Source organism: Zonotrichia leucophrys, chromosome 1 (genome assembly GCF_028769735.1).
Source record: "Zonotrichia leucophrys gambelii isolate GWCS_2022_RI chromosome 1, RI_Zleu_2.0, whole genome shotgun sequence".
NCBI classification, from domain to species: domain Eukaryota; kingdom Metazoa; phylum Chordata; class Aves; order Passeriformes; family Passerellidae; genus Zonotrichia; species Zonotrichia leucophrys.
This window is the reverse complement of record NC_088169.1, coordinates 2,863,013-2,876,181: the sequence shown is the minus strand read 5'-3', so window position 1 is coordinate 2,876,181 and position 13,169 is coordinate 2,863,013. Positions and strand designations below refer to the sequence as shown.

Below are 13,169 nucleotides of genomic sequence, written 5' to 3'. Positions count from 1 at the left end.
CCTCAAAACCTCAAAACCTCAAAACCTCAAAACTCAAAACCTTCAAAACCTTCAAAAACCTCAAAAACCCTCAAAACCCTCAAAAACCTCCAAAACCTTCAAAACCTCAAAAACCTTCAAAAACCTCAAAAACCTTCAATAACCTCAAAAACCTCAAAAACCTCAAAAACCTTCAAAAACTCAAAACCTCAAAAACCTCAAAAACCTTCAAAAACCTCAAAAACCTCCAAAAACCTCAAAAACCTCAAAAACCTCAAAAACCTCAAAAACCTTCAAAACCCTCAAAACCCTCAAAAACCTCAAAAACCTCAAAAACCTCAAAAACCTCAAAACCCTCAAAAACCTCAAAAACCTCAAAAACCTCAAAAACCTCAAAAACCTCAAAAACCTCAAAAACCTCAAAAACCTCAAAAACCTCAAAAACCTCAAAAACCTTCAAAACCCTCAAAAACCTCAAAAACCTCAAAAACCTCAAAAACCTCAAAAACCTTCAAAACCCTCAAAAACCTTCAAAAACCTCAAAAACCTCAAAAACCTCAAAAACCTCAAAAACCTTCAAAAACCTCAAAAACCTCAAAAACCTCAAAAACCTTCAAAAACCTCAAAAACCAACTCAGAAAGCACAGATAATTTAAGTGGTGTTTGTAATTGTTCTACACTGAGAATTACAGGATTTAAAGAATTATTTTTTTTCCATACATTTTGTGAATTAGGAATTTGTTCCAATTTGATTTGATTACAGGATTTAAAGAATTATTTTTTTTCCATACATTTTGTGCATTAGGAATTTGTTCCAATTTGATTACAGGATTTAAAGAATTATTTTTTTTCCATACATTCTGAGCATTAGGAATTTGTTCCAATTTGATTTAATTTCAATTTTTGTTTAAAGAAACAAATTCCCTGCCCAGATTTAAGGATGACCTGCAGAGGCTCCAAGGATCACAGCTGAAGATGAGCCAGAGAAAAGGAGAGAGCAAAGGTTGAAACCAAAACAAACAGGAAATAAATGAAATAAAAATAAAAATAAAAATAAAAATAAAAATAAAAATTTTACAAATCCACAGGGAAGCCAAAATCTCCCAAATTTTCAGGACATCAAACAGGGAACAGGCACCCAGAGAACACCAAGCATGGGATTGAAAAAATACACCCAGAGTATTTAACAGGGAACCTTAGGAAATTATAAATTAATTATATCCCAAATTGATAATACTGACCCAAAATAAATTTTCCACCATTTCCAAATTTGCCCTGAGAAGCTGCAGGGAATTGCCAGCTCTGCAATGTGGAGCAGCCAACATCCAGCAAGGAAAAGCTGCAGCTTTAAATGCCCACAGAGCCACAGAGTGAAATATTTTTATTTTCCCCAATCATCTGGAATGTATTTTCGTGATCACTCTGTCTTTATTTGAGATTTTTTTTATCTAACAGGGTCCCCAGGTGCTTTTCCTGAAATCCCTTTCCAAAGGGTTCCCTCACAATTGGAGCCTTTCCCCTCTGCAGGCTGATCCTGCAGGAACCAGGCAAGGGAAAATGGAGAAAATTTTCAGTTTGAAAATTGAAAATTTTCCACAAGGAATTCAATCACATAGGGATGAAACCCCACAGCTGTCACTGAAAATTCCCTTCGCCAGGATTCTTCTCCTGAGAAGCCTCAGAAAAGAAATGCAAACAATAATTAATTATCTGATTGCCTGCAATGTGGGCTGGAGGTCATTTACCAACAGGAGCGTTTTTAATTGGTTCCATGTGAATTGTGTTTAATTAATGACCAATCCCAGGCCAGCTGTGTTGGGACTCTGGTCAGTCACGGGGTTTTATTATTATTTTGTTATTTATTTATATATTTATAGTGTTAGACTTTCTGATGTCTCCTTTCTCTATCTTTAGTAATATAACATAATAAAACATGATATAATATAATATGATATGATATAGTATAATCTAGTATAATATAGTATAGTATAATGTAATGTAATGCAATATATAATATAATAAATTATAACATAATATAAATTCTATTATAGTATACAGAATATATATAATATATAATACATTATATATAATATATAATATAATATATAATGTTATGCAACATAATGTAATATAATACATATTCTATTATATTGTATAGAATATATATATAATATAACATGTATTATATATTAATATAATATAATGTAATGTGATGTCATGTAATATAATATAATATAATATAATATAATGTAATGTAATATAATATCATATAATGTAATTTCTATTATATTACATAGAATATATATAACATATATAATATAATACAATATAATGTAATATAATGTAATATAATATAATATAGTATAATATAATATAGTATAATATAGTATAGTATAATATAATATAATGTAATGTAATATATAATATAATGTAATGTGATGTCATGTAATATAATATAATGTAAGATAATATCATGTAATTTCTATTATATTACATAGAATATATATAACATATATCTAATCTAATCAGAACCCCAGAATCTCAGAGAAAATTGGGATCAGAACCCCAGAATCCCAGGGAAACTGAGGCTGGAAAATCCCTCCAGGATCACCAACCCAGCTCTGCTCCCACCCTGTCCCAGCCCCAGAGCTCCTTCCAAGGATGGGGATCCCAAAGCTCCCCCTCCAACTCCCACCCTTCCATGGGGAATCCACCCCAAATTCCCAATTTTCTCCCACATTCCATGGAAAATCCACCCCAAATTCCCAATTTTCACCCACCCCTGTTCTGGCTGCCCTGGGGCTGCTCCTTCCCCTCCTGTTTTTCCTCAGCTGAATTCCTGGCACAATTCCTGACAGAATTCCTGGCACAATTCCTGGCTGCTTCCCGCGCTCTTTTCCGCCATTTCTTCTTTTCTTGCTTTATTTTGATGTTCCTGAGGCTGCAAAAACCAAAGGGGCAGCCAAGCCAAAAATTAATTAATATCTAAAAATCACACTGGAAAGCACAAATCCAATAAAAGTGGTCTTTGTTTAGGAGCAAAAACCACAAAAATTCATTAAAATATTGATTTTCTCAAGTTTTACCAACTTTCACTCCCACTAAAGGTGTTTAAATTTGCATCAGCTCCAATACTCTTAATTTATAACTCAGCATTTTCAACCAAATATTAACATTTTATTAATTTCGTTTTCAAAAATCTGGTTTGTTTGTCCTTTCAGCTTAATTCCTCGTTATTTAAAGGTTAATTGACCAAAAAATTGCCAACTGAGTTATGTGAAATATTTGAGTATCAGTAACTATAAATGCTCTTACCATTGGATTATAATGGATTTTACCATTGGATTATCATGGATTTTACCAGATTTTTTTGGTTTTTACCATTGGATTATAATGGATTTTACCAGATTTTTTTTTGGTTTTTACCATTGGATTATAATGGATTTTACCAGATTTTTTTTGGTTTTTACCATTGGATTATAATGGATTTTACCAGATTTTTTTTTGGTTTTTACCATTGGATTATAATGGATTTTACCAGATTTTTTTGGTTTTTACCATTGGATTATAATGGATTTTACCATTGGATTATAATGGATTTTACCAGATTTTTTTTTGTTTTTACCATTGGATTATGATGGATTTTACCAGATTTTTTTTTGTTTTTACCATTGGATTATAATGGATTTTACCAGATTTTTTTTTGTTTTTACCATTGGATTATAATGGATTTTTCCAGATTTTTTTTTGGTTTTCACCATTGGGTTATAATGAATTTTACCAGATTTTTTTTTTGTTTTTACCATTGGATTATAATGGATTTTACCAGATTTTTTTCTTTTTTACCATTGGATTATAATGGATTTTACCAGATTTTTTTTTTGTTTTTACCATTGGATTATAATGGATTTTACCAGATTTTTTTTTGGTTTTTACCACTGGATTATAATGGATTTTACCACTGGATTATAATGGATTTTACCAGATTTTTTTTTGTTTTTACCACTGGATTATAATGGATTTTACCAGATTTTTTTTGTTTTTACCATTGGATTATAATGGATTTTACCAGATTTTTTTTGGTTTTTACCATTGGATTATAATGGATTTTACCATTGGATTATAATGGATTTTACCAGATTTTTTTGGTTTTTACCACTGGATTATAATGGATTTTACCATTGGATTATAATGGATTTTACCAGATTTTTTTGGTTTTTACCATTGGATTATAATGGATTTTACCAGATTTTTTTGGTTTTTACCACTGGATTATAATGGATTTTACCAGATTTTTTTTTGGTTTTTACCATTGGATTATAATGGATTTTACCATTGGATTATAATGGATTTTACCAGATTTTTTTTGGTTTTTACCATTGGGTTATAATTAATTTTACCAGATTTTTTTGGTTTTTACCATTGCATTATAATGGATTTTACCAGATTTTTTTTTGTTTTTACCACTGGATTATGATGGATTTTACCAGATTTTTTTTTTGTTTTTACCATTGGATTATAATGGATTTTACCAGATTTTTTTTGGTTTTTACCACTGGATTATAATGAATTTTACCAGATTTTTTTTTTTTTTTACCACTGGATTATGATGGATTTTACCAGATTTTTTTTGTTTTTACCACTGGATTGTGATGGATTTTACCAGATTTTGTTTTTTGTTTTTACCATTGGATTATAATGGATTTTAATAGATTTTTTTGGGTTTTTACCACTGGATTATAATGGATTTTATCACATTTTTTTTTAGTTTTTACCGTTGGATTATAATGGATTTTACCAGATTTTTTTTTGGTTTTTACCATTGGATTATAATGAATTTTACCATTGGATTATAATGGATTTTACCAGATTTTTTTTGGTTTTTACCATTGGATTATGATGGATTTTACCAGATTTTTTTTGTTTTTACCATTGGATTATAATGGATTTTACCAGATTTTTTTTGGTTTTTACCACTGGATTATAATGGATTTTACCAGATTTTTTTTTGTTTTTACCATTGCATTATCATGGATTTTACCAGATTTTTTTGGTTTTCACCACTGGATTATAATGGATTTTACCAGATTTTTTTTTGGTTTTTACCATTGGATTATAATGGATTTTACCACTGGATTATAATGGATTTTACCAGATTTTTTTTTGGTTTTTACCATTGGATTATAATGGATTTTACCAGATTTTTTTGGTTTTTACCATTGGATTATAATGGATTTTACCAGATTTTTTTTGGTTTTTACCATTGGATTATAATGGATTTTACCATTGGATTATAATGGATTTTACCAGATTTTTTTTTTGGTTTTTACCACTGGATTATGATGGATTTTACCAGATTTTTTTTTTTTTGTTTTTTACCACTGGATTATAATGGATTTTACCAGATTTTTTAAGTTTTTACTATGGGATTATAATGGATTTTACCATTGGATTATAATGGATTTTACCATTGGATTATAAATGGATTTTACTAGATTTTTTAAGTTTTTACTATGGGATTATAATGGATTTTACCATTGGATTATAATGGATTTTACCAGATTTTTTTTTGTTTTTACCACTGGATTATAATGGATTTTACCACATTTTTTTGGTTTTTACCATTGGATTATAATGGATTTTACCAGATTTTTTTTGTTTTTAGCACTGGATTATAATGGATTTTACCAGATTATTTTTTGGGTTTTACCATTGGATTATAACGGATTTCACCAGATTTTTTTGGTTTTTACCACTGGATTATAATGGATTTTACCAGATTTTTTTGGTTGACCAAAAGGGCAAGGATAAATTTCCAAAATATTTGTAAAAAGTCAGGAAAATCCCTCCTGCTTTGCTCTAAAATCCATTAAAAAAGGACAAATCTTACCTTGTGCATTTCTGTTTTATACAGGCCCTTGGTGGTTCCTTCACTTTTGGGATTTTTTGTTCAAACTACCAAAACAAGGGACAGGACAGGAATTAAATTTGGGACAGAATTATATTTTGTTTATTTATATATTTAATTATATAAATTATATAAATATATTATAAATATATATATACATATATATATATAAAAATATATATAAATATATTTATATATTTAATTATATAAATTAAATTATGGCACAGAAAAAAAACCCACAATAATTTCTGCTTCTTTCAGGTCAGAATTGCCAATTCTGGGGAGAATTTTCTGGGAGTTATTCCTGAAGGATTATTGAATTTTTTTTTATTTTTGCAGTTATTCTCATTTTCACATTATCCCCCTTCACATTCCAATTAATTTCACATAAAACATAAATACTTACTTCACATTTTACCACGCCAGGAGGACTGAAAATAACTATTTTTGAAATAAGGCCTTTACAATCAGGAGTAAAACAAATTTCCTTAAGGAAATCCTGCAGGAGAAAAGAACAAAGGAATTTAAATCCACACTTCATTTCTACCCCAGAATTAAATTAATTAATTCCTCAATTTGAGGTGATCAAAGGAAACACAACCCCAAACTCTTCCTGGGATGGGCAGAAAATCAAAAATCATGGAAAATCAAAAATCATGGGAAATGAAAAATCATGGAAAATCAAAAATCATGGGAAATCAAAAATCATGGAAAATCAAAAATCACGGGAAATCAAAAATCATGGGAAATAAAAAATCACGGAAAATCAAAAATCACGGAAAATCAAAAATCACGGGAAATCAAAAATCATGGAAAATCAAAAATCATGGGAAATCAAAAATCATGGAAAATCAAAAATCATGGGAAATCAAAAATCACGGAAAATCAAAAATCACGGGAAATCAAAAATCATGGGAAATCAAAAATCATGGGAAATCAAAAATCATGGAAAATCAAAAATCATGGGAAAAAATCTTAAATAAAAAAAATCTTAATAAAATCTTAATAAAATCTTAATAAAATCTTAATAAATCTTAATAAAATCTTAAATCTAAATCTTAATAAAAAAAAATTTTTTTTATTCTTTTACTCCCTCCTCCAACCTCACGCCCAAAACTTCCAGAATAATTTTAGGAATTCCAGATTTCCCTTCATTTTATCCCGGCTGCTGAATTTTATGGAATTCCTTGACATATCTCAATGATCTTAAAAAAAAATTAAAATTTCCAGTGTGGCAAAGGCCTCACCTTATCATTTTTATCACTGTAGCTTGCTGTTTTCAGCTTTTTCCAGCAGCTGATGTGGAATTCCACCCGACACTGCTGGCAGCAGATAACACGTATAAAACCCTAAAAATGGCAAAAAAAATGGAATATTTTTAATTAAAACCACAACAAAAAGCAGTGCTGAGCTTAGCAGATCACATAAAAAGGGGCAGAAAATAGATCAAATTTAATTTTAAAAGTGAAAATTTACCTTAAAGTCTGGGTCTGTAAAATATATTTGGATTTTGGAGTAGCCATGGCACTGCTGGTATCGACACACAGCATCTGGGGCTGGGGGGAATTTACATTCCTCAATATAATTCCTTAAAGCCATCTGGAAAACACAGAATAATCAGAGTTAAAGTGCACAGAACCAGGAAAAATTCAATTTCTATAATTCCTTAAAGCCATTTGGAAAACACAGAATAATCAGAATTTAAGTGCACAGAACCAGGAAAAATTCAATTTCTGTAATTCCTTAAAGCCATGTGGAAAACACAGAATAATCAGAGTTTAAATGCGCAGAACCAGGAAAAATTCAATTTCTATAATTCCTTAAAGCCACCTGGAAAACACAGAATAATCAGAGTTTAAGTGCACAGAACCAGGAAAAAATTCAATTTCTGTAATTCCTTAAAGCCACCTGGAAAACACAGAATTGTCAGAGTTTAAGTGCACAGAACCAGGAAAAATTCAATTTCTATATTAAAGCCATCTGGAAAACACAGAATAATCAGTTTAAGAGCACAGAACCAGGAAAAAATTCATTTTCTATAATTCCTTAAAGCCATTTGGAAAACACAGAATAATCGGAGTTAAAGTGCACAGAACCAGGAAAAAATTCAATTTCTATAATTCCTTAAAGCCATGTGGAAAACACAGAATAATCAGAATTTAAGTGCACAGAACCAGGAAAAATTCAATTTCTATAATTCCTTAAAGCCACCTGGAAAACACAGAATAATCAGAGTTTAAATGCACAGAACCAGGAAAAAAATTCAATTTCTATAATTCCTTAAAGCCATCTGGAAAACACAGAATAATCAGAGTTAAAGTGCACAGAACCAGGAAAAAATTCAATTTCTATAATTCCTTAAAGCCATCTGGAAAACACAGAATAATCAGAGTTAAAGTGCACAGAACCAGGAAAAATTCAATTTCTATATTAAAGCCACCTGGAAAACACAGAATAATCAGAGTTAAAGTGCACAGAACCAGGAAAAAATTCAATTTCTATAATTCCTTAAAGCCATCTGGAAAACACAGAAAAATCAGAATTTAAGTGCACAGAACCAGGAAAAAATTCAATTTCTATAATTCCTTAAAGCCATCTGGAAAACACAGAATAATCAGAGTTAAAGAGCACAGAACCAGGAAAAAATTCAATTTCTATAATTCCTTAAAGCCATCTGGAAAACACAGAATAATCAGAGTTAAAGTGCACAGAACCAGGAAAAATTCAATTTCTATAATTCCTTAAAGCCATTTGGAAAACACAGAATAATCAGAGTTTAAGTGCACAGAACCAGGAAAAAATTCAATTTCTATAATTCCTTAAAGCCATCTGGAAAACACAGAATAATCAGAGTTAAAGTGCACAGAACCAGGAAAAAATTCAATTTCTATAATTCCTTAAAACCATCTGGAAAACACAGAATAATCAGAATTTAAGTGCACAGAACCAGGAAAAATTAAGTGCACCAGGAAAAATTAAGTGCACAGAACCAGGAAAAATTCAATTTCTATAATTCCTTAAAGCCATCTGGAAAACACAGAATAATCAGAATTTAAGTGCACAGAACCAGGAAAAATTCAACTTCTCCTCACAAACTCCTGGGGACAGCAGTGAAACACATCCCTCTAGGCAGAGCAGTGACTAATCCCAAAAAATAATGTAATATTAAATTGTTTTTTAGGGAAACCAGGCAAGATTGGCCTTTTGTGGCCAAAATATTCCAGGGGTTGCCGGAAGTGCTGGCAGCTGAGAGCTCACACACCCAGAAAATTCAGGTTTGTCCTGGGCCAGCATCCCATTGTCCAAATGGTTTTTATCATTGTGCAAATGATTAAACAGATTATTGGGAAAAAATGAGATTTTTTTGGTCATTTCTGAAGATTCCCCAGCGTTTCCAGAGCGCCTCACGCGGCACCTGGGCTGAGGGCCGAGCTGAGGGGAGGTGGGACAGCACGGAGGGGCCCCAGGGAAATTCCTGAGGGAAAGATTCCATGTGGGATCAGGGCAGGGCTGGAAACGACGCCTCAGGTTTGAGCATTTTTGTATTTCAGATTTTGAGCTGCTTTAGTGTGGGGGTTTGGGCTTCATATTATGGGATGGTGAGCCAAGAACAGAGCCCTGATGAAGCCTGGCAGGGATCTGCATTGTCCCTGACCATGGATGGATGGATCCACATTGAGAAATCCTGAGGGGGGATTTAATAGCAAAAAGCCCAGAAATGCTGCTTCTACCACAAACTTTGCCTCAAGTTTGAGGTTTTCTATTTTTAAGGTTCTGAGCTGCTTTAGTGTGGGGGACTGAGCTTCATATTATGGGATGGTGAGCCAAGAACAGAGCCCTGATAAGGCTGGCAGGGATCTGCATTGTCCCTGACCATGGATGGGTGGATCCACATTGAGAAATCCTGAGGGGGGATTTAATAGCAAAAAACCCAGAAATGCTGTTTCTACCACAAACTTTGCCTCAAGTTTGAGGTTTTCTATTTTTCACATTCTGTGCTGCTTTAGTGGGGGGTCTGGGCTTCTTATTATGGGATGGTGAGCCAACGACCCACCACGAACAGAGCCCTGATAAGCCTGGCAGGGATCTGCATTGTCCCTGACCATGGATGGGTGGATCCATGGAGAAATCCTAAGTGGATTTAATAGCAAAAAGCCCAGAAATGCTGCTTTTACCACAAACTTTGCCTCAAGTTTGAGGTTTTCTATTTTTCACATTCTGTGCTGCTTTAGCGTGTGGGTCTGGGCTTTATATTATGGGATGGTGAGCCAAGAACCCACCAAGAACAGAGCCCTGATAAGCCTGGCAGGGATCTGCATTGTCCCTGACCATGGATGGATGGATCCACATTGTCTCTGAGAAATCCTGAGGGGGGATTTAATAGCAAAAAGCCCAGAAATGCTGTTTCTACCACAAACTTTGCCTCAGGTTTGAGTTTTTCTATTTTTCCCATTCTGTGCTGCTTTAGTGTGGGGGTCTGGGCTTCATATTATGGGATGGTGAGCCAAGAACAGAGCCCTGGTGAAGCCTGGCAGGGATCTGCATTGTCCCTGACCATGGATGGATGGATCCATGGAGAAATCCTGAGGGGGAATTTAATAGCAAAAAACCCAGAAATGCTGTTTCTACCACAAACTTTGCCTCAAGTTTGAGGTTTTCTATTTTTCAGGTTCTGTGCTGCTTTAGTGTGGGGGTCTGGGCTTCATATTATGGGATGGTGAGCCAAGGACACACCAAGAACAGAGCCCTGATAAAGCCTGGCAGGGATCTGCATTGTCCCTGACCATGGATGGATGGATCCACATTGAGAAATCCTGAGGGGGGATTTAATAGCAAAAAACCCAGAAATGCTGCTTCTACCACAAACTTTGCTTCAAGTTTGAGTTTTTCTATTTTTCCCATTCTGAGCTGCTTTAGTGTGGGGGTCTAGGCTTCTTATTATGGGATGGTGAGCCAAGAACAGAGCCCTGATAAGGCTGGCAGGGATCTGCATTGTCCCTGACCATGGATGGATGGATCCATGGAGAAATCCTGAGGGGGGATTTAATAGCAAAAAGCCCAGAAATGCTGTTTCTACCACAAACTTTGCCTCAAGTTTGAGGTTTTCTATTTTTCAGGTTCTGTGCTGCTTTAGTGTGTGGGTCTGGGCTTCATATTATGGGATGGTGAGCCAAGAACCCACCAAGAACTGAGCCCTGATAAGGCTGGCAGGGATCTGCATTGTCCCTGACCATGGATGGATGGATCCACATTGAGAAATCCTGAGGGGGGATTTAATAGCAAAAAGCCCAGAAATGCAGCTTCTACCACAAACTGGAGGTTTGAGCTTTTCTATTTTTCAGATTCTGTGCTGCTTTAGTGTGTGGGTCTGGGCTTCATATTATGGGATGGTGAGCCAAGAACAGAGCCCTGATAAGCCTGGCAGAGATCTGCATTGTCCCTGACCATGGATGGACAGATCCACGTTGTCTCTGGGAAATCCTGAGGGGGGATTTACCAGCAAAAAACCCAGAAATGCTGTTACTACCACAACCTGCAGGTTTGAGCTTTTCTATGTTTCCCATTCTGTGCTGCTTTAGTGTGTGGCTCTGGGTTCACATTCAGGGATGGTGAGCTCTGTGCACAGAGCAGGGACACAAAACAATTCCTGCTCCAGCTGGGCACCAAGGACAAATGAGCCAAATCTCAGCCCAGGAGCACAAACCCCGTGGGCTGGAGAGAGAAAAACAAGCAGGGTGGGACTGCCTGGGCTGAAGCTGGAATGGGACAATGAACTGCAAGGTGCAAATGGAGCAGAACTGATCCCAGGGACAGAGCCCGTGCCCGGCCGTGCATTTTGGGGCCATTTTGGTTCATCTTGGGTGCAGCCCTGGCTGGGCTCTGGTGCTGCCCAAGGTGCATCCATGGAGGAGATGCTGTGAATAAATCCCTGCTTTGTTCTGGAGCTCTGCCCAGGGTCACAAGGCATCAAACTGAGCCCAGATTAATTAACACACCAAGAACAGAGCCCTGATGAAGCCTGGCAGGGATCTGCATTGTGCAGAGCTCCCTGACCATGGATGGATGCACCCAGATTGTCTCTGAGAAATCCTGAGGGTGGTTTTTGATAGCAAAAAGCCCAAAAATTGAGTTTTCTGGGGAGTTTGGCCAAGTGAAAAACCTTCCCAGTTCAGCTGTGCCAAAAATGCCTCTGTGCAGAGCAGCTCCTGGTGCCAGATTTTCCCAGTCACACAGGGAATTTTACCACATAAATCCCAATGTTTTATCCAGGAACCGTCTGGTCAAAGTCTCCTGGTTTAAATTTCGGTCTCTTTTGAGAAATTTAACCAAAAGTCTCTTTTGGTTTTAAATTTAAAACTTCTTGGTTCTGCCAGCTCAGATTTTGAACTGGTTCTCCCCAGAATTCTGTTGTGTGCTCACACCTGAAGGTTTGAAAAAGAATTAAACATTATCCCAAAATCACTGGGGCTGGAAAAGAGCTCCAAAATCCAAGCTGGGACACATCCCCAGCTTGTCACTGAGAGCCACACCCAGGCCCTGCCTGGCCAATCCTGATCAATGATAAATAAAAAAATTAGAAATGAAAAAACGGTAAATGAAAAAATGATCAATGGAAAAAAGATAAAAAACTATAAACAACAAAAAACAATGGAAAATGATAAATGTGTCCTGCCTGCTGCTCCCCATCCTTTCTGTATCCCAGGGAGGAGCAGGACAATTTTCTATTTCTTTTTTTTTTATATATAATTTATTTAAACATACCTGTAAATTCTCTATTCGCGTCTCCTCGATGACCTGAGTTGTTCCTGGCCAGGTTAAAACTCCAGGGACAATATTGAAATCAATCATCAGCTTTGACCTCAGGAATTGGTCGAGGGCATGAACAAACCTGGATTTGGAACAGGTCAGACACACTCAGATTTCCTGGGAGCAAAAATTTCCCAAATTTCCACCAAAATTTCAATTTTATCCTGCCAGGAGCAAACAGCGGTGACTGAGAGGATGGGGGGTGAGAGAGCAGCTGGATCATTAAATCATTAAATGGATCATTAAATGCTGGTTTTTGATTTTTTAAATTTTTGTTAGTGTTGGGATTGAAGTGTTTTAGATTATATTTTATGTTATATTTAGATATTTATTATTTTTCATTTATAGTTTTATAACTTGTGAGTATTTTACTTGTAAGTTACAAAACGGTTAATTTTTTTTCTATACAGTTTTTAAGGTTAAATTATCTAATTAAGAAATGACACTTAGATTATTTTTACTTTTCACTTAATAA

At 34.7% G+C, this 13,169-nt stretch overlaps 1 protein-coding gene across 1 annotated transcript in view; it reads right to left on the bottom strand.

Moving 5' to 3' along the window:
• TTC3 (tetratricopeptide repeat domain 3) overlaps nucleotides 1–13,169 on the bottom strand; it is a 129,905-nt gene that overhangs the window by 41,030 nt on the left and 75,706 nt on the right. The window contains exons 21-26 of the mRNA XM_064705239.1: nucleotides 12,650–12,776; nucleotides 7,364–7,486; nucleotides 7,135–7,236; nucleotides 6,294–6,386; nucleotides 5,870–5,934; nucleotides 2,760–2,920 (exon numbers count right to left, since the gene is read on the bottom strand). Coding sequence (XP_064561309.1) covers nucleotides 2,760–2,920; nucleotides 5,870–5,934; nucleotides 6,294–6,386; nucleotides 7,135–7,236; nucleotides 7,364–7,486; nucleotides 12,650–12,776 — 671 coding nt within the window. The remainder of the gene's footprint in view (nucleotides 1–2,759; nucleotides 2,921–5,869; nucleotides 5,935–6,293; nucleotides 6,387–7,134; nucleotides 7,237–7,363; nucleotides 7,487–12,649; nucleotides 12,777–13,169) is intronic.